We start from the raw sequence: 26,211 nt of genomic DNA on the forward strand, positions 1-26,211 counted from the left end.
TACCTATAGCCCTCTATTTTACTAAGCTCCTGTACCTATGTAAAAGTCTCTTAAAATTCCTTATCATATCCGCTTCCACCACCGTTGCCAGCAGCCCATTCCACACACTCACCACTCTCTTGAGTAAACTTACCCCTGACATCTCCAAGTTTATATTTCCAAGTTCCTGCCTGATAGCTTCATATTTCTCCTTACTCCAATTAAATGCTTTTCTAACTTGTCTGTTCCTGTCTCTCTCCAATGCTATGGTAAAGGAGATAGAATTGATCGATATCTCCAAAATGTTCTCCCACTGAGAGATCTGACACCTGACCAGGTTAATTCACCAATACCAGATCGAGTACAACCTCAACTCTTGTAGGCTTATCTAAATATTGTGTCAGGAAACCTTCCTGAACACACCTAACAAACTCCACCCCATCGAAACCACTTGCTGTAGGGAGATGCCAGTCAATATTTGGGAAATTAAATCTCCCACCACGACAACCCTGATGTTATTACACCTTTCCAGAATCTGTCTCCCTATCTATTCCTTGATGCCCCTGTTACTATAGTGTGATCTATAAAAAACACCCAGTAGAGTTATTGACCCTTTCCTGTTTCTAACTTCACCCACAGAGACTCAGTAGACAATCTCTCCATGACTTCCTCCTTTCCTGCAGCCATGACACTATCTCTGATCAGCAGTGTCATGCCCCCACCTCTTTTGCCTCCCTCCCTGTCCTTTCTGAAACATCTAAAGCCTGGCACTCCAAGTAACCATTCCTGCCCCTTAGCCATCCAAGTCTCTGTAATGACCACAACATCATAGCTCCAAGTACTGATCCATGCTCTAAACTCATCTGCTTTGTTCATGATGCTTCTTGCATTAAAATAGACACATCTGAAACCATTGGTGTGAGCGCATCCCTTCTCTATCACCTGCCTGTCCTCCTTTTCGCACTGTCTCCAAGCTTTCTGTATTTATGGGATCTCTCAGTGGCCACCCATTTTAATTCTGAAATGGCTATCCGTGGCTTCCTTTACTGTCACGATGAGGCCACACTCAGGTTGGAGGAATAACACCTTATATTCTTTCTGGGTAGCCTCTGGCATGAACATCGATTTCTGGAACTACCGTTCTCCGTCTCCTTTTCCCTCTCTCACCTTATCTCCTAACCTGTCCATCATCTTGTCTGCTGATCCTTCCCCCTTTTTATTTCTTTCATGGCCTTCAGTTCTCTCCTATTGGATTCCCCCTTCTCCAGCCATGTATCTCACCAATCAACCCAGCACTTTACTTCATCCCTCCCCCTCCCATTTTCACCCATCACCTTGTGTTTCTCTCTCCCCTCTCGATTTTCTCTCGTTTCTGTACCTTCTTCCTGATGAAAAGAGGGCATGTCCTGGGTGATGGGTTCCTTGATGATGGATGCTGCCTTTTTGAGGAATGGCTCCTTGAAGATGTCCTGGATGCTACGGAGGCTAGTGCCCATGTTGCAGCTGACTAAGTTTACAACTTTCTGCAGCTTACCTCAATGCTGTGCAGTAGTGTTCCCTCCCCGCTCCATACCAGATGGTGATGCTCTCTACGTCTGTAGAAATTAACGAGCATCTTTGGTGACATACCAGAGCTCCTCAAACTCCTAATGAAATATAGCTACTATCGTGCCTACTTTCGACAGTGCACAGCGATGAGATACCTTGCGAGCTGGCGATGCTTGTTTAAAAGTACAGAAGGGTCAAGCGAAGTGGCTATTGTCAGGGTGGCCACTGTTAAGAGTTGGCCAGTGTTGAGAGTAGGAAGTGTCAGTCTTTGGTTCAAAGGAGGCTGCGGCTCGAAAGAGGCATTAGCTGTGGGTAAGATTCCTTTTTTCCTCTCTCTTACTGTATCTAGTGTAGTAAATGCCTGTTGTGGGTTCTTCATGCCGGATGTTAGAGTCCTGCGAGACCCAGAGTCTCCCAGGGACCTACATCTGCGTGAAGTTCATCCGACTGCAGCTCCTTGAAGACCGTGTTAGGGATCTGGAGCAGCAACTGGATGATCTTCAGCTTGCACAGGAGAGTGAGGACATAATTGATCAGAGTTTCAGGGAAGTAGTCACCCCTATGTTGCAGGAGGGGAGTAGCTGGGTGAGTGTCAGGAGAAATAGAAATGTAATTAGGCAGTTAGCACAAAGCACCCCTGTGGCCATTCCCCTCAATAATAAGCTTACTGCCTTGGGTACTGTTGTGGAGGGTGACCTTCCAGGGGAATGCCATGGAGACCAGGTTACTGGCATTGCACATAGGTATGTGGTGCAGAAGGGAAAGAGGCAGAAGAAGAGAGCAATAGTGATAGGGGACTCAGTAGTGAGGGGAATAGACAGGAGATTCTGTGGATGAGAACGAGACACCCAGATGGTATGTTGCCTCCCAGGTGCCAGGGTCAGGATCACATCTACATTTTGGAGGGGTAGGGAGAGCAGCCAGATGTCTTGGTACAAATTGGTACCAATGACATAGGAAGGAAAAGCAATGAGGCCCTGAAAAGAGAATTTAGAGTGGCAGCTAGAAAGCTGAGAAACAGGATCTGCCAGGTAGTAATTTCTGGATTGCTGCCTGTGCCATGCGCCAGTGAGAGTAGATACAGGATGATCTGGCAAATTAATGCTGCATATCTGAGAACAGATGCAGAGGGCAAGGCTTCGGTTCTGGGATCATTGGGATCTCTTCTGGGGGAGGTATGGCCTGTTTAAAAGTGATGAGTTGCACCTGAACCCAAGAGGAACCGGTATTCTCGAGGGCAGGTTTGGTAGAGCTGTTGGGGAGGGTTTAAACTAATTTAGCAGGGGGTGGGAACTAGAGAAAAGGGACTCAGGATAGGATAGATGTTGAAAAGGCAAAGATAGTGTGCAGTCAGACTGTCAGGAAGAGCAGGCCGATGATAGGACATAATTGCAGCCAGCAGGGTGGGTATCAGTGTATTAGGGATGTAGGATCAAAAAGTGTAGCAAATAAAGAACTCAAGGTGTTACACCTTAAAGCACAGAGTATAAGAAATAAAGTGGATGATCTTGTTGAACTTTTACAGATTGTTGGGTATGATGCGGCCATCACTGAATCATGGCTGAAGGATGGTTGTAGTTGGGAGCTGAATGTTCAAGATTACATGTTGTATCGGAGGGGTAGGAGGGTCGGCAGAGGGGGTGGAGTGGCTCTGCTGGTAAAGAATGGCATCAAATCAGTAGAAAAAATTGACATGGGATTGGAAGATGTTGAATCCTTGAGGGTTGAGTTAAGAAACTGCAGGGGTGAAAGGACCCTGATGGCAGTTATATACAGGCCTCCAAATAGTAGCTGGGATGTGGTCTACAGATTACAACTGGAAATAGAAAAGGTGTGTCAAAAGGGCAATGTTATGATAGTCATGGGAGATTTTAACATGCAGGTTGATCGAGAAAATCAGGTTGCAAGTAGATCCCAAGAGAGTGAGTTTGTTGAATGTCTACGAGATGGCTTTTTAGAGCAGTTTGTCATTGAGCCGACTCGGGGATCAGCTGAACTGGATTGGGTGTTATGTAATGAACCAGAGGTGATTAGGGAGCTAAAGTTAAAAGAACCCTTAGGAGGCAGTGATCATTAAATGATTGTGTTCAACTTGAAATTTAATAAGGATAAAGTAACATCTGATGTAGCAGTATTTCAGTGGAGTAAAGGAACTGACAGTGCTATGAGAGAGGAGTTGGCCAAAGTAACTTGGAAGGAGATACTGGCAGGGATGACAGCAGAGCAGCAATGGTGTGAGTTTCTGGGAAAATTGAGGAAGGTGCAGGATAGATGTGTTCCAAACACAAAGATACTCAAATGGCAAAACAATACAAACATGGCTGACAAGGGAAGGCAAAGCTCATGTAAAAGCTAAAGAGAGGGCTTACAACAAAGCAAAAATCAGTGGGAAGATAGAGAATTAGAAAGCTTTAAAAACCAACAGAGCAGCTAAAAGAATCATTAGGAGGGTGAAGATGAAATATGAAAGCAAGCTGGCTAACAAAATAGTAAGAGCTTTTTCAAGTATGTAAAAAAATAAGAGAGATGAGAGTGGATATAGGACCGCTAGAAAATGAGACAGGAGAAATAATGACAAGGGACAAGGAGATGGCAGATGAACTAAATGAATATCTTACATCAGTCTTCACTGTGGAAGACACTAGCAGTGTGTCAGATGTTGAAGGGTGTGAGGGAAGAGGAGTGCAGTTACTATTACATTAAGACCATAAGACAAAGGAGAAGAAGTTGGCCATTCGGCCCATCAAGTCTGCTCCGCCAATTCATCATGAGCTGATCCAATCTCCCCTTTAGTCCCATTACAAGGGAGAAGGTGCTCAAAAAAGCTGGAAGACCCAAGGCTACATAAGTCACCCAGACCAGAGGAACTGCACCCTAGGGTTCTGAAAGAGATAGCAGCAGAGATTTGTGGATGCATTAGTAACAAACTTTCAAAAATCATTGGACTATGACAGGGTGCCAGAGGATGAGAAAATTGGAAATGTCACTCAAAGGGAGGAAGGCAGCAGAAAGGAAATTCTAGACAATAGACAATAGGTGCAGAAGTAGACAATTCGGCCCTTCGAGCCATTCTGAGATCATGGCTGATCAACAACTACTATCAATACCCGGTTATAGACCAGTTAGCCTGACTTCAGTGACTGGGAAGATGATAGAGTCAATTCAGGATGATAAGACTGAGTTTATGGAGTACTTGATGACGCAGGACAAGATAGGACAAAGTCAGCCTGGTTTCCTTAAGGGAAAATCTTACTTGACAAACCTGTTGGAATTCTTTGAGGAGATTACAAGTAGGATTGATAAAGGGGATGCAGTAGATGTTGTATATTTGGGTTTTCAGAAGGTCTTTGACAAGGTGCCACACATGAGGCTGCTTACCAAGTTAAGAGCCCATGGCATTACAGGAAAGTTACTAGCATGGTTAGAGCATTGGCTGTTTGGTAGGAGGCAGCGAGTGGGAATAAAAGGATCCTTGCCTGGTTGGCTGCCAGTGACTAGTGGTGTTTCGCAGGAGTCAGTGTTGGTATCACTTCTTTTTATGCTGTATATCAGTGATTTAGATGATGGAATAGATGGCTTTGTTGCCAAGTTGGCAGATGATACGAAGATTGCTCTAGGATACTGCAAGTTGCCACCAAACGTTGGAGCTGTGGCTGCTGACTGCCACAGCCAGCAACAGGGAGCCCAGGCATAGTGTGGACATTTACCATGTTCAATCATTTCTACGTTTCAGGACTGCGGGCCCATCTGTGTCTGGTTTGGAAACCACCTACATGGGCGGCAATGGCTTCTCAACTTCCTACAACAATCAGCGCTGGCTTGCTCTCTACCTCTCTGCGTGCAAATTCTTGGATTTGGCACTGACCTTACCTTCTGAAAGCCTACCCCAGTTTCAGATGTAAGTAAGCAGCTAAGCATTGCTTCCTTACAAGCACACAGACTTGTATTTTGTATAAATTCCATATATATGTGGGACAGATGGCAGAGAAGGAGTGCCAGGGGCAAGGGGTGACATGGGTGCAGATATGTCCAGCCCTGAGACACCAGGCAAGATCATTTGATTCCAAACAATTGTTTTATTGATCGTTACAGTATGTCTCTTTGATGCTTCCCCCCACCCCCCATTTCCCAACCATAATTCCACTCTCCCTGCCCCCTTCCCACTCACAATCCACAATAGAGGCCCATATAAAATGCTGCTGGGATGCAGGGACTTGTGTGTTTTGTGTGTGTTGCTTGAATTTCAGGCATCTGCAGATTTCCTTGTGTTTGCATTATTAGAGACCCATATTGATCCTTTCTGCTCTTAATCCCTCCCTTATCTGGTACCACTCACACCCTTCAGTTCTCATCAGATTCCATTGTCTGCAGCCCATGACTGCCCCACCTATAACCACAGGACAGCTTCTATGCCGCTGTTGAAGGACTATTGAACTGTCCCCTTGTTTGTTGACTTCAGTCTGCCTGGTCATGGTCCTGCACCGTATTGTCTGCCTGCACTTCACGTTCCCTCTAACTGTAACACTTCATAATGTGCGGGTAGTACAGCCTCAACGTGCTGAATGAGTTTTCCCACAGATATAGTTCCTTGATCTATCTCAGTGAACACTGAAGCAATTATATGCAGACGAGTAGTTGATGAACGGATTTATTATGAGAAGGGTAAATCTATCATGACAATCAGAGTTGGAGTCTACATATAATTTGAGACTTCTCTCACCAGTAGCTGCCAGTAGTTCTCTCCTACTACAGGGTTATGCTATAGAACCAGCGTTCTCTGCGTGATGCAAGTACTCAATACTGTCAGGCATTTGTGTTACCACAGTACTTTCAGAGCTCTTTGTCTTCTGTGTGTCTTGGGGAAAAAATGTTTGAAAATACATATTTAATGGACTTTGTTTAGGTATCGTTGGGCTTTCATTCCGGAAGTATCTGATGATTCTGGGCTGGAGGTCCGCAGACAAGGAACTCACCAACGAGAATTCAAACCATACGTGGTTAGGTTGGCCAAACTGCTGAGGAAAAGAGCTAAGGTATTTTCTTTCTTGTTCTGCACTTTTATCCTTCCCCAGTCGCGCTGAAAGCACTTACTTGGGTTGGTTTGGATGGGCCCTGTTCAGTAACTGAGACTTATATTCGCAAAATACATTACACTTGCAGCACAGAAACATGGTACTACTCTCAAGAGATCCAATTAGTGTTTATTAAAGCAATAATTTCTATGTAACACTTGAAGCATAATTTAGAGAAACAAGGATTATCATAATGGTTTGTTCAGAAAATCGGTTCCAAGTTAATGGCCTCTGTACTTGTCACAAGAGCTAACAAGGCCAGTTCTGAAAGCATTGTCTGTTGACTTTAATTGCAAGAGGTCTGCGTATCCTTAATCCCCTTTATCTCTGAGGTATATGGACACGCAAGTCCCATGGGTGGCCCTCTTCCTTGTACCTGTTCCCCCCCACCCCAATTTCATAGTTCAGTTGTGATCTCACCAAGCCCTGTCGCTTGCAGTTGACAGAGGATGGAGAGTCAAGTGGAATGATCTGCAAGAGGAACTGAGAGGCAGGAATGTTTCAAGGATATTAGGATAAGTGCTGTACATGGATGGAAAAGGTTTCGAGGGATATGGGTCACACATAGACAAATTGAACTAGCTTGGGACTTCTCATGATGTTCCACTTGGACCAAAATGAAGAGTCTCGACCCTAAGCATCAATTTTACAAATTCTGCCTGGCCCACTGAGTTCCTCCTTTCTTGCTTCATTAAAAAGGATTGATTGTTTGTTTGTTTTTCCTCATATTTACCCTGATCATGGTTCATCTGCCACCCTCTGCCCATCTCACTTGGCCTGTTTACCTTTGCCCTGTGAGCACAGCTTATTTTCTACGGCACAGTTAGATACATTAGTTATTCAGATGAAGGAGGAGATACAAGAGAGCTGATGCCCAGATACTGATACCTGTCGTACTCCAATAGCCTGTCATCCTGTGAATAGCTTGTTTATTTTGTGTCCAGTCCTTTCACAATGCACTCAGCACTATTATCTTTGGGTGAAATCTTATGTCTTAACATCTGAGTACAACTCATCCAGTGATTCTCCTACACCCAACAGGTATAACATAGAAAAACTTCAGATCAGTCAAGGGCCTTCAGCCCAATGCTGTGCCAAACATGTACTTATTTTAGAAATTACCTAAGGTTACCCATAGCCTTCTATTTTTCTAAGCTCACTTACCTGTCCAGGAGTCTCTTAAAAGACCCTATCGTATCTGCCTCCACCACCATCGCTGGCAGCCCATTCCACGCACTCACCACTCTCTGCGTAAAAAACACTTAACCCTTGCATCTCCTCTGTAGCTACTTCCAAGCACCTTAAAACTGTGCTCTCTCGTGATAGCCATTTCAGCCCTGGGAAAAAGCCTCTGACTATCCACACGATCAATGCTTCTCATCATCTTATACACCTCTATCAGGTCAAGGCCAAGTTCACTCAACCTATTCTCATTTAGACATGCTCCCCAATCCAGGCAACGTCTTTGAAAATCTCCTCTGCACCCTTTCTATGGTTTCCGCATCCTTCCTGTAGTGAGGTGACCAGAACTGAGCACAGTACTCCAAGTGGGGTCTGACCAGGGTCCTATATAGCTGCAACATTACCTCTTGGCTCTTAAACTCAATCTCATGATTGATGAAAGTCAATGTACCGTATGCCTTCTTAACCAGAGTCAACCTGCGCAGCAGCTGTTGTGTCCTATGGACTCAGACCTCAAGATCCCTCTGATCCTCCACGCTGCCAAGAATCTTACCGGTAATGCTATATTCTGCCATATTTGACCTACCAAAATGAGCCACCTCACACTTATCTGGGTTGAAAGCCACCTGCCACTTCTCAGCCCAGTATCGATGTCCCGCTGTAACCTCTGACAGCTCTCCACACTATCCACAACACCCCCAACCTTCTGACAAATGTAACGTTATAACATGGATTAAGGGTGAAGGGTGAAATGTTTAAGGGGAATCTGAGGGCGAACGTCTTCACTCAGAGAGTGGTGAGAGTGTGGAACGAGCTGCCAGCACAAGTGGTGCATGTGAGCTCGATTTCAACATTTAACAGAAATTTGGGTAAGTACATGGATGGGAGGGGTATTGAGGGCTATGGTCTGAGTGCAGGTAGATGGGATGAAGCAGATTAATAGTTTGGCATGGACTAGATGGGCTGAAGGGCCTATGTCTTTGCTGTCATGTTCTATAACTCTAAATCTAATAATGTCAAATACAATTTCCCTTTCAAAAAAATGTCAAAAACTTTGACTCCACCTAATATCAGTGCTGTGTGATCACTTCCCAACATCTGATATTGACGTCTGGTTCATTTTAATCCCTCCCTTCTTCAACAGTGTTGTTTGCTGGGACCATTCTGGAATCTCGGGAACTTTGGAAAGAGGATAACTATTTATATATCCATCTTTTAGATCCTTTTGACAGAGTTTGTTGGATTTTAGACTGAATCGAAGCAGAGAATTTTCAGCACATTCTGGGCTTCCACTGTCTAGTGTGTAACCTAACTGAGCCGAGTTGAGGGGCTGGACATACTTTGGTCATTGAAGCTGTTGCATCCAGCATGCTCTTATTCATTTAAATGGGGTAGTGTCTTCACTAAAACAATTGTATTCTAATTATTATTTTTAATTAATTTACAGAAGCTGACTGTGTTAAATAATTTCTTGATATTATTTTTCACCTGTTTCTAAATGTCTGACATCAGGCATGCAAGGCCTTTGGCAACATGAGGTACAGTTTCAAGCCTAGCTCTCCGCCAGCAGGACCCTGGGAACCACACTGCCACAAAAGCAATTGTGGTTGCAGACACTCCACAACAGAGGAATGCCAGGCCAAACAGGGAGGTGTTCTTTTGAGGATATGTTGGAGAAAATATTTTGACCCAGGGGATGACAAAGGGTTACATACGTGAAAAGTAGGGGTTGTAAAGAGGCAAGGTTGAAGGGTTTGAGGGAGAATTGTGTAAAGCACTGATTTGAGTAAAGTGCAATTTTTGACCTATGGAAAGTGTAGTATGTTACAGATGGTCATATTGTGCTCTAACTAGTGTCCAATTCACTGTAAAATTCTGTTGCTGATTTCAGAAGAATCCCGAGGATGACAGTTTGGGAAGGAGTCTACCCTGGGCACCAGGCCACCTGCTGCTGACTGTTTACTCCATCCGCAGCATCGAGCAGCTGCTGCCTTTCTTCAACGTGCTCAGCCACTTCTTCTCCAACAAAATCACAGGCAGGCCTACTGGCTACTCAGAGAGCCCGGTCCCATACTCTAACTCATTTTCACACAAAGACATTAAAACTGAGAGCCAGAAAACATACTGGAACAAAGCTAGACAAGACATTGAGGAAGTACTGGAGAAAGATTTTTTGGAAGGCATCATAAAGGCCTGATTGTGCTCCATTGGATTGAGGGCATCATTCAGAAAGAAAATCCTCATCCACGTGTATATTTTAATTTGTATTTAAATAAGGAACAAGAATGTAATTAAATTTTATTTGTACAGATGAATTGGGTCATCGTATAATTGGCTCCTATTGATCACAGACTCTACAATGTAAATTACTGTACTATTCCATTTGGTTCTAAATAAATACTGTCCATTTGCAGAATTTATTAAACTGTTTTGTCAGCTAATAAATGGTACAGTATAATTCCTGTTACTTTCCACTACACTTTAAATTTCAGCATTGCAAGTACCCTTGGGTATGGAATACCAGCTCTTGCAGATATGACTGTGTTTGCCTGGTACCCAAGTGCAGAATGTACTATAAGGCCACAAACAAGAGAAAATCTGTAGATGTTGGAAATCAAAGTAATATACACAAAATGCTGGAGGAACATACAGGCCAGGCAGCATCTTTGGGAAAAGGTGGTGGTGGTGGGGGAGGAAAAAGTACAAGGTAGTAGATGACATGGTTAAACTGTGAGGGGAGGGGGAAGGGGTGAAGGAAGGAGCTGGGAAGTCAATTAGAGATAACAGAGGCTAGAAGGCCACGGAAGAAAGGGAAGGGGGAGGAGCACCAGAGGGATGTGATGGCAGGAGATGAGGATTCTCAGGTAACTACGTAGTTTTTGATGGACTACTGCATTAAAGATTAAGACAAAGTCAGACCCAACTCCTTTTGGTCTTGTGGACAGCCATGGTCTGTTGCAGAGAAATTCACATTTAATTGAGGCAACTACACAGAATAAGGTAAAATTATTAATGTTTATTTTTTTTACAGAATGCATAACTTCATTATAAACATAATAAGACAAAATTACACTTGTTTAATCTTTATTACAGCAGTTTGATGAGGAACTATAAAATCTTCAGTTGTAATCTTCCACTAAATAAACACCAGCAACTGAGAGCCACCATGGAAAAGTGATGGCTTTATTCAGTTAAACCACATTATTAAAAAATGTCGAGTTCAATGATGATTTACTTCAAAAGCTGTTTTGATTTTGTGAGGTTTAGAATAACAAGATCTAAGGAAATCAAAAGCTTTCATGATAACTGAGCAAAAAAAATCCCCATAGGATAGGAAAATTGCTTTCATCACAGCATGATTACATTTATTAAAGAACTCTTGGTTTATTTTATTTAGCGACACTGTGTGGAATAGGGTGTTCTGGTCCTTTAAGCCACACTACTCAGCAACTCCCAATTAAACACCCTAAACTAATCACGGGACAATTTAAAATGATCAATTAACCTGCAATTAAATGGTACTTTGCACTGTCGGTGGAAACCAGAGGACCTGGAGAAAACCACTCATTCCACGGGAAGGACATTGGAAATAAAATCCTAACTCCGACACCCCGAGTTGTACCAGCGTCTAGCTAACTGCTAAGTTGCTTTGCAATCATTCTGTGCTTGCAACTGGTTTCTGTCTACTTGTTAGAAAATAACATTTAGAAGCAGAAACTAGAACAATTACTTATTTTCAGAAAAGGCACCTTGTAATTAATGTAAACTAGTACCCAACTTACAGCTTTAGTCCATTTTTAATAACCCATTCATTTGAGAGCAAGGGAATAAAAATAAGGCAGAAATAGTTTACATGATAACTAGTTTGTAATATACTAGAATCATTTTTAGTTTGTTCTTCTGCCCACCTACAACACCCTCCTTATGGCAATTTTACTATATAAACACACACACACAAGTTTTAACTATCAAAATAAATCTAATGTGATTTCTGAACTTAGAAAATGTACATATGGTATACGAGTGTGTTCTTTCACCGAGAGCCATAGTATCCCTACAATGGTAAACCAAATTTTGTATCTTTCTCCCACCTAATTAAAAGGAAGCTTTAAAAAATTATCTTGTGAGTATCAAGAAGCTATTCACATTTCATTCTGACTTACCTCAATTCTTAAACTACCAGTTTGTGAGAATTTAAGTACATTCTGTAAGTAGAAGCTTGCTGAATTTTAGACTGTTATTGCAGATAACAGATATCTTACACGCAGATATTTGTAATTAGGATTTTTTAAAAATGAGAGCTCTAATACTATTCTGTAATAAACAGAATCTGCAAATTTAGTTTTGAAAGGTATCAGGAATTCTCATCAGCCACCACCAGCACCTAGATGTAGTGTTAATATAAAGTTGCACCCAGAGCACGCAGTACAAAATCACTTCATCACTTTCTCTTATTGCAGCAATTTGGGTTCCTCTCCCACTCCTCCAGCCATTTTGTACACCAAGAGGCTCACTTCATATGCCAAAGTGTCTGCATTTGCCTGCAATAAATTACACTTTGTAAGCAGGTGAGAAATATTATTCAACTTAGAACTCTTAACTTCATACTTAGTAACAAGTCACCGACAGTGAAGTGGAGAATTATCTTTAGCACATTTAAACACAATTGGGTGCACTCCACAGCGATCATAATCAAACTCAATGGTGCTTCTGCAGCTAAAATAGCTTTGTTGAGAATTCTTCTCAGCAAAGTTACTTCCAGATTATGAGATGGAATTATTCTATGGTCTACATGGAGAAAAGCCATTTACTTTATTCTGACATTCAAAAGAATGACATTCCGTCCAATAGAAATTCCGTCTGTTCATCCAGGCATTATTAATGGTTGGGCCAAGTGGTTGTTAGAGGGATCCAGAGCACATCATTCCATGGTAAAAGACCATCTGTGATCTTAATTTGACTGCCAGTTCAAGTTCACAGTCAGATAAATACAGCAAGTAGTTAGATAATTACTTGATGTGTTCAGTTCCAGTCTAATCTTCAGTAAGGGTGATGAGTTCTATAAGGTTTCTGCTAGCAACTGTTTCTTAAATCCTACTTTTCCAATATAGAAGAATCAGTCAGAAGCTTCATTTGATTAAACCAAACCTCTGCTCAGGATTGTACAATGAACAATGGATTCAAGTTGGTACTTACAGAGAGCTTTCACAAAGAGTACTGACAATCTAATTACAGTTTACTCAATGCAAAAACTGTTGACTTGAGGCTGCTCTAATTTTACCTGATTTATGGATAATCATTTTGTTCAGATAGTCTGAATGCTTCATGTGCCTACCCGAATTTAGGAGAACATATCTCAGTCACAATTAATGCTGTGTCCCAGATATCAAGCCTAAATGAAGACTGGATATGACCTTCCAGAGCGGCGGGGTGGGGGGGGGGGGGGGGAAACTGGTTACACAAACTAAGGAAAAGAGAACCCCAGTAATGAAATGGCAGAACGAGGTCACTAATTTTCATCCAATTCTACTATCTTTTGCATCGGAGCTACTTATTTTAGTATCAAGCTTACCTGAGTATCAGCTTCCGCATACACTCTGACCACATCTTCTGTACCCGACGGCCGCACAAAGGCTCGCGACAGATTGTATTTCACCACCAGAGCATCAATGTTTTGCTGCAACCCTGGAGGCGACAGTGCTCTTCTTCCAGCGTCCACAGTGGTAATCACTTGTCGATCCAATACCTAATAGAAGGCAAAACACACAGCAATGTTTGGAATGTGGGAATTTAATACCAATGCGGTCAGGGGGGCGGGGGGGAAGACTCCCGCTTTCAACTTGTAGCCAAACCTCAGTGGAAAACAAGGCTCCAAGTTAAGGAAGCTAACTGAGCTTTGACTAAGGTGTGATACAAAAACTCTGATCATTTTTGAACGAGTTACTTTTTGCATTCTCTTATTGTCAACATTGTTATAACAGTCTGGAGACTGACGTTTACAGCAGCCCATAATACAGCATATCAAGAATAAACTAGTCTTTACCGAACAAACTGCTCAGCTTGGCTCGCAGCACACTGCAATACTTGAGCACATGACTCTAGGCTGATCCTTCATTGCCGTACTGGGGGAGGGGGATGATACTGTATGAACTGTTGTCTGTCCTGATGCAAACTGGCTGTATACAATCCCCATCAGGGTCTTTTTACCCTTGCAGTTCTATAGCTCTATCTACAATGGTTCAACTTCTTCCAACCCCATGTCACATCTTTCTAATAATTTGATTTCATTTTTTTTTACCAAAAAGCAACGCCACCCCCTCTGCCTTCCTGCCAACCTTTCCGATATGATATGTATCATTGGACATTAAGCTCCCATCTATAATCTCTCAGCCAAGATTCAGTGATGCCTACAACATCATACAATGGTGCTAGAAAACTTTGTGAACCCTGTACAATTTTCTCTATTTCTGCATAAATATGACCTAAAATATATAACCATATAACAATTACAGCATGGAAACAGGCCATCTCGACCCTTCTGGTCCGTGCCGAACACTTACTCTCACCTAGTCCCACCAACCCGCACACAGCCCATAACCCTCCATTCTTTTCCTGTCCATACACTGATCCAATTTTACTTTAAATGACAATATCAAACCTGCCTGTACCACTTCTACTGAAAGCTCGTTCCACACAGCTACCACTCTGAGTAAAAATGTTCCCCCTCGTGTTACCCCTAAACTTTTGTCCCCGAACTCTCAACTTATGTCCTCTTGTTTGAATCTCCCCTACTCTCAATGGAAAAAGCTTAACCACGTCAACTCTATCTATCCCCCTCATAATTTTAAATACCTCTATCAAGTCCCCCCTCAACCTTCTACACTCCAAAGAATAAAGACCTAACTTGTTCAACCTTTCTCTGTAACTTAGGTGCTGAAACCCAGGTAACATTCTAGTAAATCTTCTCTGTGCTCTCTCTATTTTGTTGACATCTTTCCTATAATTCGGTGACCAGAACTGTACACAATACTCCAAATTTGGCCTTACCAATGCCTTGTACAATTTCAACATCACATCCCAACTCCTATACTCAATACTCTGATTTATAAAGGACAGCATAGCAAAAGCTTTCTTCACCACCCTATCCACATGAGATTCCACCTTCAGAGAACTCCTCACTATTATTCCTAGATCACTGTTCTACTGCATTTTTCAATGCCCTACCATTTACCATGTATGTCCTATTTTGATTACTCTTACCAAAATGTAGCACCTCACACATCAGCATTAAACTCCATCTGCCAACTTTCAGCCCACTCTTCTAACTGGCCTAAAGCTCTCTGCAAGCTTTGAAAACCTACTTCATTATCCACAACGCCACCTATCTTAGTATCATCTGCATACTTACTAATTCAATTTACCACCCCACCATCCAGGTCATTACTGTATATGACAAACAACATTGGACCCAGTACAGATCCCTGTGGCACACCACTAGTCACCAGCCTCCAACCTGACTAACAGTTATCCACCACTACTCCCTGGCATCTCCCATCCAGCCACTGTTGAATCCATTTCACTACTTCAATATTAATACCTAACGATTGAACCTTCCTAACTAACGTTCTGTGTGGAACCTTGTCAAAGGCCTTACTTAAGTCCATATAGACAACATCCACTGCTTTACCCTCGTCAACTTTCCTCGTAACCTCTTCAAAAAATTCAAAAAGATTTGTCAAACATGACCTTCCCTGCACAAATCCATGTTGACTGTTCCTAATCAGACCCTGTCTATCCAGATAATTATATATACCATCTCTAAGAATACTTTCCATTAATTTACCCACCACTGACGTCAAACTTACAGGCCTATAATTGCTAGGTATACTCTTAGAACCCTTTTTAAACAATGGAACCACATGAGCACTACGTCAATCCTCCATAGCAAAAGCTTTCTTCACCACCCAATCCACATGAGATTCCACCTTCAGAGAACTATGCACCATTATTCCTAGATCACTCTGTTCTACTGCATTCTTCAATGCCCTACCATTTACCATGTACGTCCTATTTTGATTACTCTTACCAAAATGTAGTACCTCGCACTTATCAGCATTAAACTCCATCTGCCATCTTTCATCTGCCATCCCTGTTTCTAATGACATTTGAAATATTTCTGTCAGAGCCCCTGCCATTTCTACACTAACTTCCCTCAAGGTCCTAGGGAATACCCTGTCAGGACCTGGAAACTTATCCACTTTTATATTCTTTAAAAGTGCCAGTACTTCCTCTTTTTAATCATCATAGTTTCCATAACTACTCTACTTGTTTCCCTTGCCTTACACAATTCAATATCCTTCTCCTTAGTGAATACCGAAGAAAAGAAATTGTTCAAAATCTCCCCCATCTCTTTTGGCTCCACACATAGCTGTCCACTCTGATTCTCTAAGGGACTAATTTTATCCCTCACTATCCTTTTGCTATTAACTGTAAAAACCCTTTGGATTTATTTCCTCCTTACTTGCCAAAGCAACCTTATATCTTCTTTTAGCTTTTCTAATTTCTTTAAGATTCTTTTTACATTCTTCATATTCCTTGAGCACCTCATTTACTCCATGCTGCCTATATTTATCGTAGATCTCTTTTTTTCCAAACCAAGTTTCCAATATCCCTTGAAAACCATGGCTCTCTCAAACTTTTAACCTTTCCTTTCAACCTAGCAGTAACATAAAAATTCTGTACCCTCAAAATTTTACTTTAAATGATCTCCATTTCTCTATTACATCCTTCCCATAAAACAAATTGTCCCAATCCACTCCTAACTCCTTTCGCATCTCCTCAAAGTTAGCCTTTCTCCAATCAAAAATCTCAACCCTGGGTCCAGTCCTATCCTTCTCCGTAATTACATTGAAACTAATGGCATTGTGATCACTGGACCTTAAGTGCTCCCCAACACATACCTCCGTCGCCTGACCTATCTCATTCCCTAACAGGAGATCCAACACTGCCCCTTCTCTAGTTGGTACCTCTATGTATCACTGCAAAAAACTATCCTGCACACATTTTGCAAACTCCAAACTATCCAGCCCTTTTCACAGAATGGGCTTCCCAGTCTATGTCTGGAAAATTAAAATCTCCCACAATCATAGCCTTGTGCTTACTACAAATATCTGCTATCTCTTTACATATTTGCTCCTCCAATTCTCACTCCCCATTAGGTGGTCAATAATACACCCCTATAAGTGTAACTACACCATTCCCATTCCTCAATTCCACCCACATAGTCTCCCTAGAGGAGCCCTCTAACCTATCCTGCCAAAGCACCTCTGTAATATTTTCTCTGACAAGCAATGCAACACCTCCCCCTCTTGCCCCTCCTACTCTATCACACCTGAAGCAACGAAATCCAGGAATATTTAGTTGCCAATCACACCCCTCCTGCACCATGTTTCCCTAATTGCTACAACATCATATTTCCAGGTATCAATCCATGTTCTAAGCTCATCCACCTTTCTTACAATGCTCCTAGCATTGAAATAGATGCATTTAAGAAACTCTCCACCTCTTACTCTCTGTGTATCCCTAAAGGTGCAAACAACTTCATTATCTTTTTTCTTCTTTCTCCCCTACATCTTTGGTTTGAGTGCTCTTCTTCTCTATAACCTGCCTATCCTCCCTCACACACTGTCTACTAGCTTTCTCTATTTGTGAACTAACCTCCTCTCCCCTAGTCTCTTCAAATTGATTCCCAACCCCCAACCATTCTAGTTTAAAGTCTCCCGAGTAGCTTGAGCAAATCTCCCTGCCAGGATATTGGTCCCCCTAGGATTCAAGTGCAACCTGTCCTTTTTGTACAGGTCACACCTGCCCCAAAAGAGGTCCCAATTATCCAGAAACTTGAATCCCTGCCCCCAGCTCCAATCCTTCAGCCATGCATTTATCCTCCACCTCATTCCATTCCTACTCTCACTGTCTCATATGATCAGATCTTCATGCAAGTCCTAAAACTAGATGAAAAGAGCCCAATTAAATAAATCACAAAAAATTATATTTGTTTATTTATTAAGAAAAATGATCCAATATTACATGTAGTTGTTGGAAAACATATTTGAATCTTTGCTTTCAGTAACTGGTGTGACCCCCTTGTACAGCAATAACTTCAACCAAACATTTCTGGTAACTGTTGATCAGTCCTGAACATCAGCTTAGGGGAATTTTAGACCATCCCTCCTTATGCAACTGCTTCAAGACTGGGATGTTGGTGTGCTTCCTTGCATGAACTGCTTACTACAGGTCCTTCCACAACATTTCTATAGGGTTAAGGTCAGGACTTTGACTCAGCCATTCCAAAATACCACATTTTTTTCTTTTTAAACCATTCTGTTGTTGATTTTGGATCATTGTCTTGTTGCATTATCCAACTTCTATTAAGCTTCAAGTGATGGACTGCTACCCTGACATTCTCCTGTAAAATGTCTCGATTCAATTTTGAATTCATTGTTCCCTCAATGATTGCAAGCTGTCCAGGTCCTGAGGCAGCAAAGCAGCCCCAAACTATGATGCTCCTTCTACCATGCTTCACAGTTGGAATGAGGTTTTGGTATTTTTCTCCAAATATAGCAATGTGCATTTCTGCCAAAAAATTCAACTTTTGTCTCATCTGTCCACAGAACATTGAACCAGAAGCATTGTAAAACATCCAGGTGGTCTTTTGCAAACTTAAGCTGTGCAGTAATGTCTTTTTGGAGAACAGTGGTTTCCTCTGTGGTGTCCTTCCACAAACACCATTCTTGTTCAGGGTCTTTCTTATAGTAGACAGATGAACAGAGACTTCAGCAAGTTCTAGAGATTTCTGCAGATCTTTTGCTGTTACCCTTGGGTCCTCTTTCACCTCCTTCAGCAGCAGGATGCCCACTCCTAGGAGAGTAGGAACAGTACTAAATTTCCTCCATTTGTAGACAATTTCTCTTACAGTGAACTCTCAGGTCTTTAGAAATGCTTCTGTATCCTTTTCCAGCTTCATGCATCTCTACAATTTTTCTTCCAAGATCCTCTGAAAGTTGTTCTGATCGAGGCATGGTGCACATAAACAGATCTTTCTTGAGAAGAGCAGGCTCTGCCTTTGTGCGTCTTTTGGTTTGGGTAGGGTGCCTCTACAACCCACATCTCCAATTGCATCGACTGGAACACCTGATTCCAAATAGCTTTTGTAGAAGGCATTACCCCAGAGGTTCACACACTTTTTCCAACAAATGCATGTAATATTACATTATTGTTCTCAATAAATGAATGAACAAGTATAATGGTTTTTGTGTTATTTATTTAATTGGGTTCTCCATCTAGTTTTATGACTTACATGAAGAACTGATCACAAAATTCTACAGGGTTCACAAACTTTCTAGCAACATTGTACCTGCCAATCTGCAACTGTGCTTCATGTTCATCTACTGTACCTTATTCCGAATACTGCAAGCATTCAGATGCACCTTCAGTCCTATATTCACCCTTTTCAATTTTGTCACACCATGCTCAAGCTTTACATTCTTAACTTGGTCTTACCAACTTCTGCCTCCACTAACTGTCCTGGCATTCTGGTTCCCAACCCCCTGCAGCTCTAGTTCAAACCCCACCATGCAGCATTAACAAACCTTCCTGCTAGTACCTCAGTCCCTCTCCAGTTCAGGTGCAAACTATCCTTTCTGCACAGGTCCCACCTTCTCTGGAAGAGAGCCCAGTGATCCAAATATTTTATGTCCTCCTTAGCCATGTATGAAACTGTATAATCTAACCTAGTTCTGGCCTCACTAGCCCGTGGCATGGGTAGCAATCCTGCGTTTGCAACCCTGGGATCCTGCCTTTTAACTTCGCACCCAATTCCCTGAAATCCCTATGCAGAACCTAATCACTTGTCCCACCCACGTCATTGGTAACTACATGGATCACGACTTCTGGCTGTTCACACTCCCACTTAAGAAAGCTGAGGACACAATCCAAGATATCCCAGACCCTGGCAACTGGGAGGCAACACACCATCCGGGAATCTCATTCTCACCCATGGAACCTCCTATCTGATCCCCTAACTAACGAATCCCTGATCACAACAGTGGGCCTCTTCTATTCTATCCCCTTTCCCTTCTAAGTCACAGAGACAGACTCAGTGCCAGAGATCTGACCACTGTGACTTTCCTCTGTTAGGTCATCTCTCAACCCCCACCTCCCCCCTCCCAGCAGTATCCAATGTGATATACCTGTTGTTGAGGGGATGGCTACAGAGGTACTCTGCACTGGCTCCTTAACCCCTTTCCCCTTCCTGACTGTCACACAGTTTCCTGTGTCCTGCACCTTGGGTGTAACTACCTCTCTACCTATCAGACCCTCAGTCTCCCGAATGATCCGGAGTTCATCCAGTTCCAGCTCCAAACCTTTACTGCAGTTTGTTAGAAGCTGCAGCTGGATGCATCTGTCACAGTTGTCATGGTCAGGGACATTGGCGGTCCCCCTGCAGGAGGATCATTCAACTATCCTGCCTGAATTCTCCATGGTCCTAGCTAAGCAGATATAGAGAAGGAAAACTTGCTTTTGAGTACCAGGTTAATTCAGAAATAGCCACCCTCTGAGATGTGTTTCTCTTCTCTATTGTTCACCTGCTTTCCTCTTGTTTCTGTTTGCAGTTAACCACACCTGCTTCCCCTGACACCCATCACCTTCCTCGGCATATGTTCCCAATCCACCTTATTCCACGTGGATTATAGTTGAAATTCCCTCCACTACATTTTGGATTGACCTTTGATCACAGATATTTATTTATTGAGCTGCTCCAGCCAGCAATCCTCCAATTTAACCCTAGCCTAATCACGGGATAATTTACAATGACTAAATAATCTACCAACCATTATGTCTTAGGAGGAGACCAGAGCACTGGGAGGAAACCCACGTGGTCACAAGGAGAAGGTACAAACTGCTTACAGGGAGCATTGGGAACTGAATCCAGGTCACCTGTACTGTAAAGCATTGTACTAACCACTACACTACAGTGCCACATCTGGCAATGCTCAAACATCCCTGATGAGATTATAAGAGTAGAATTAGGTCATTTGGCCCATCGAGTCATTTTTAAAGCTAATTTACTGTAATGGTACGGGGAGTTTCTGAAAATTTGTGCACCATGTTTCTCATGGAAAAGGGGCAACAACTAAATAATCTGAAACAACAAAGTGAAGTGAGACCCCTACCATCAGAAAGCAGTCATTGAAAGCCCTGCCTGACAGTTCACATCTCCATTGACTCTGAAATGAAGTGCCAGCCCAGTTCACTCTCTCACGTTTCCAAGCCCTGCACCCACACTGTTGGTATCAGGATCCAAAAATGCAGCCACTAAACCTCACTGAATACCCTGAACTCCTTTGCTTAACAATGTCCCCATATTCTCACAACCCTTCAAAACCCCATATCTATTAAATTAATATAGCGTAAAGTATGGGCTCACCTTTACTTTCAATTGTCTGTTAGGAAGGTCAGTGTAAATGCAATCCCACTGCAGAATCGTTAAGCCTTTGATGGACAGGATGGCCTCTATTGTCAACAGGTCTGATATGGCATCACCAACTGTCTGTAATTAATAATATTAATAAGTGCACTTCATAGACTAAAGGCTGAGATCTTCAAATACCAAGGTAGATTTTCCCAAGCAAAGCCATTTTATATCTTTTCGCACTTTGCATCAGGAAGAGAGACTTGGCTGAAACAGGTAGCTTCTTGGTGGAAGAAAGCTCGTTATGGCCATGAACAAAGTGGATATATACACCAGTGGAAATTTACAACACTGTATAAAATGGGCCAGTGGGTGAAACAGACATGTGCTCTACTCGAGACTTAGCAGATAAGGTGATCCAAATTACCTCTTCCTGTGCTGCAACATAATTCTTTCCACAAGATCACCATCTTAGCTTGTCACCATCCTGAGCTCCCTGTTAGGCTGCTGCAAGTGAATGCTAGCAGCTTCTGTACATCCAGGAGACATGTCAGTCTGGGCTCCTTTTGAATTCCTTTCATCTCTAGCTCGACGTGACAGCCATTTAGCAATTCACAACCTATTTTATTACTGAGTTTTTACATACCTGGTTAATTAGGTCCATGGTATTTTCAAGCATTTTAGCTGCACTGTTTTGGCTTGTTTCTTGGACCATCAGCCTGATTTTCTTCTCAGCTGTCTTACTGAAGAGGACCTTAAGCAGGGATAAAGAAGACAGGACGTTGTAGATTTGCTTAACGTGGTTGTGCTGAAACTGTCGCTTTCAATTCCAGGTACATCATTTTAAAACTATCCTTTCCATTAGGCAGGCTATGACACTCCATTTCAGTGCCAAGATAGCTTACTTACTTCCCAAATGCATAATTCCACTTTGTGATGGACTGAGTTAGAGTTTGCAATGTTCTTTTTGATTTTTTTAACAAAAGAACACATTTGCTTTTATAACCTGAGTACCACACACAAAACGCTGGTCAGGAAGCATCTATGGAGAGGAATAAAAAGAGCTGATGTTTTGGGCCAAGACTAAGGACCTTGGCCAAAAACATTTACTGTTTATTCCTCACAATAGATGACCCCTGACTTGCTAAGAGCCTCCAGCATTTTGAGTGTGTTATTCTGGATTTCAGGCATCTGTGAAATCTCTCGCGCTTATGCTTTTATAATCTATAATGTCATTCAGGTATTCTGAACGGCAGCTTTTCTATTTGTTTGTTCACTTATTTATTGAGATACAGTGTGGAATAGGCCATTCTGGCCCTTGGAACCACACCGCCCAGCTTTCCCCCAATTTAACCCTAGCTTAATCATTGGACAATTTACAATGAGCAATTATCCTACCAACCGGTGCCTCTTTGGATTGTGTAAGGAAATGGGAGCACCCAGAGGAAACCCACACAAACTCCCAACAAACAGCAGCAGTTTTAATGGGATTAATTCCACTGTGGTTAAACATGCTTTTGCACAAATCTACTATTACTCTCAGCAAGTTCAGCCCATCGATAGTGAATATTCAAGGTTTATTATCATCTGATGCTTTGAGGTTTCCAAAATAGTTAAAATATTCTGTGCAGGAAGTAAGGGGTGTTTTTCATATCACAGCAAGCACAAATTAAATTAAAATGGAAATTAATCTCTTTGTAAGAACTATGGAATATTTTAACATTCTGCTGTGGATATTAGACAGCCAATTTGTTTTATCCTTCTCACCTGACCATACACCTTTCTCTTAGCATAAATTTGTCAGGGAAAGAGACCAGTCCTGTGCCCAGTCCATGATTTCATTTATTGAAATGTGTAATTACCATCCTGTGCAATGTATCACTCCAATGCCATATTCGCCAGAATTTGAAATACCCCACAATCTGAAGGTAGAGCGTTCCTATGAAACCATTTGTAATCCGAAATGTCATAAAGCGAAGAAGCAATCACCATTAATTTATATGGGAAAAATTTTTGAGCATTCCCAGACCCAAAAAATAACCTACCAAATAACACATAAAACCTAAAATAACACTAACATGTAGTAAAAGCAGGAATTATATGATAAGTATACACCCTATATAAAGTAGAAACATTGTAGGTACGGTGTAGTTTCACTTATCAATATTGGGAAGACAGCAAGCCAAAATCGATTTGGAGAAAAAAAATCAGCACATACACGCCTGTGCACGTACACGCATACACTAACAACTGCCCGCACAAGGCTTCACTGTCATTGTGTTCTTTCTTGAGGTAAACACGTGTATAAAGCAGGCGTCTTTTTTTTGTAAAAGTGAAAATCCTCTTTGGTTATCGAAAACAGGTACTAATATAGGTCTTTTGTAACAGTGAATTGTCATAAAGTGAACGTTCGAGAAATGGGGGACACCTGTATAACGTTTTTTTAAAAAGTCATGAATTTGGCCTGTTGTATGACACAAATTTCTCAGCTCCAAATATCTTGAAAGTTACATACATTGGTACAAAAGGAGATGAGCTTTCCGATCACTTACAGTGCCGTGGCCATTTGCTTCAAAGTAAACACCAATGTCAAATTCCTGCGCTTTATGATGTAAAAATTTCACACCTGTATTCACACAGTGTACAGGAACCTAAAGAAACACAAGCATACACATTAAAAATCAGCAAAGGGAAGCTCTTCTATATTCTTAACTAGATTTGTCCTGAAGAATTGACTGTTCACTCTTTTCCATAGAGTCTGCCTGACCTGTGGAGTTCCTCCAGCATTCTATATGTATGAACTTGATTTGCTCTGCCTTTGACTCTTTTTTTTGATAGAATTACACATTAAAGTGAGTTTACTGAAGGAAACAGGTTCTTGTGCTCTCTGACCTGCAGGCATCCATTTACACCAATCCCAATTTACTCTCATCACCTCTGCCCACCTCCCTCCCATGAAATGAGAAGCTGGGAGGTGACAAGTGGGAAGGGTAAAGGAGGAATCTGATAGGGGAGGAGAATAAACTGTTGGAGAAAGGAGAGGAAGGACACTAGAAGGTGACAGACAGGCGAAGAGGAGAGAAAGGATAAGAAGGGAACAGAAATGGAGAATTGAAAGGGGGAGGGGGGGGGGCAGAAATTACCTGTAGTTGGAGAAGTTGATGTTGATGCCGTCAGGTTTGACGACTACCAATGAAGTGTTGCATCTCCAGACTGAGATTGGCTTCATCACGGCAACAGAGGAGCCAATGGACCAACATTTCAGAATGGGAATGGGGAGTGGGATTAAAATGGTTGGCCACCAGCAGGTCATGCCAGTTGCGGATAAAACAAAGCAGTCCCCCAATCTACACTGGGTCTCACTGACGTACAGGCTGCCGCACCAAGAGCAACCAGATACAATAGGTTACCCCAACAGACTCGTAGGTAAATTGTCTTACTCAGAAGGACTGTTGGGCCCTGAATGGTGGTGAGGGAGAAGATGAAGGGGGCAGGTGTAGCACTTGTCCTGCTTGCAGGTACAAGTCCAGGAGGGAGATCAGTGGGGAGGGATGAATGGATAAAGGAATCACAGAGCGCGTGATTCCTGTGGAAAGTGGGAATATGGGGGGTGGGGTGGGTGAGGTAAAGATGTGTTTAGTGCTAGGATCCCATAGAAGACAGCACAAGCTATGGTGAATGATATATTCAACGTGGAGCTTCATGGGGTGGTAGGTAGGGACACGACAAACTCTATCACTGTTATGGCGGCAGGAAGTTGGGATGAGCATGGATGTCCAGGAAATGGAAGAGATGCAAGTAGGGGAACGTCATTGGTAGAGGAACGGAAACCCCACTCTTTAGAGGAGGAGGATATCTCAGATGTTCTCGAATGGAAAGCCTCAAGCTGAGAACAGATGCAGTGGGGGCAAAGGAACTGAGAAAAGGGAATATCATTTTTACAAATGACAGGGTGGGAAGATAGCTGTGAGAGTCAGAAGGTATATAAATGATATCAGTAGACAGTATCTCCAGAGGAGTCAGAGAGATTGAGAAAGGGGGGGAAAGGTGTCAGAGATGGACCAAGTATGTTTGAGGGTAGTGTAGAAGTTACAGTGGATGATATTGACCAGCTCAGCAAAGGTGCATGAAGCAGCACTAATGTAGTTGTCAGAATAGCACAGAGTTGGGGAGCATTACCAGGGAAAGCTTAGAACATGATTATTCCACGTGGGGAGGCTAGCTGGGGTTTGGAGAAAGTTGGAGGAGTCAAAAGAGAAATTGTTGAGTGTGAGGACTAGTTCTGCAGACGGAGGAAGGTGGTGTTGAAAGTGAACTGGTTAGGTCTGTTGTCTCGAAAGAAATGGAGAGCTTTAAGGCCTTCCTGAAGGGTGATAGAAGTGTATGGGGATTGGACACACAGTGAAAATGAGCTGATCGGGGCCAGGGAACTGTCTGTGCGGGAATGGGAACTCCACACAGACAGCATCCAAGGACAGGAATGGGGGCTAGTGACTTCACTGGCTGCACTATGTTGCCATTATAAGTAATTTTTAAAAATAGCAAGAATTGAGGAAGAATCCAATCTCAGAACTTTATTACCTTCATAACTTCTTCAATGTATCTCGTTGAGCTCCCATTTGCATAGGCAGTCTGTACCACTGCTATCTGAAGGTCTAAATCTGCCTAAGAAAGAAGAAAACAATTAAAATTCATTATCTGGTCTGTAATTGTGGTACCTTAATTATGTGACATTTATATAAACAACTTAAACTGAACTTCAGTTGTTTTCAGCAAAATTGAGGGTTGATCAAAACCTGCACTTAAACTGAATGGAACTCACTCCTTCAAGACCCTACCTCTGTTTCATTCAGGAGTGAACTCAATAACAACAGAATGTTAGCTTGTATTTATTTTGCTGAAGTCCCTCATCACCACAAAGTATCAAGGGCGTAGGAGGCATTTTTGGCAGCAGCTTCA

The 26,211-nt window shown here is 42.3% G+C and overlaps 2 protein-coding genes across 10 annotated transcripts in view; one reads left to right on the forward strand and one right to left on the reverse strand.

Moving 5' to 3' along the window:
- Positions 1-10,240, forward strand: part of dop1a (DOP1 leucine zipper like protein A) — a 192,528-nt gene extending 182,288 nt beyond the window's left edge. For 2 of the 5 annotated variants that reach the window (XM_059986596.1, XM_059986597.1), the window contains exons 36-38: positions 5,261-5,425; positions 6,431-6,560; positions 9,673-10,240. In XM_059986596.1, the coding sequence (XP_059842579.1) occupies positions 5,261-5,425; positions 6,431-6,560; positions 9,673-9,978 (601 nt within the window). In that variant the 3' untranslated portion in view covers positions 9,979-10,240. The remainder of the gene's footprint in view (positions 1-5,260; positions 5,426-6,430; positions 6,561-9,672) is intronic. The other 3 variants (XM_059986599.1, XM_059986600.1, XM_059986598.1) reach the window with 2 other exon arrangements.
- Positions 10,241-10,777: 537 nt separating this feature from the next.
- pgm3 (phosphoglucomutase 3) overlaps positions 10,778-26,211 on the reverse strand; it is a 50,845-nt gene continuing 35,411 nt past the window's right edge. For all 5 annotated transcript variants that reach the window (XM_059986605.1, XM_059986604.1, XM_059986606.1 and 2 more), the window contains exons 8-13: positions 25,834-25,917; positions 23,805-23,903; positions 21,899-22,006; positions 21,268-21,390; positions 13,354-13,527; positions 10,778-12,322 (exon numbers count right to left, since the gene is read on the reverse strand). In XM_059986605.1, the coding sequence (XP_059842588.1) occupies positions 12,233-12,322; positions 13,354-13,527; positions 21,268-21,390; positions 21,899-22,006; positions 23,805-23,903; positions 25,834-25,917 (678 nt within the window). In that variant the 3' untranslated portion in view covers positions 10,778-12,232. The remainder of the gene's footprint in view (positions 12,323-13,353; positions 13,528-21,267; positions 21,391-21,898; positions 22,007-23,804; positions 23,904-25,833; positions 25,918-26,211) is intronic.

Source organism: Hypanus sabinus, chromosome 12 (genome assembly GCF_030144855.1).
Source record: "Hypanus sabinus isolate sHypSab1 chromosome 12, sHypSab1.hap1, whole genome shotgun sequence".
NCBI classification, from domain to species: domain Eukaryota; kingdom Metazoa; phylum Chordata; class Chondrichthyes; order Myliobatiformes; family Dasyatidae; genus Hypanus; species Hypanus sabinus.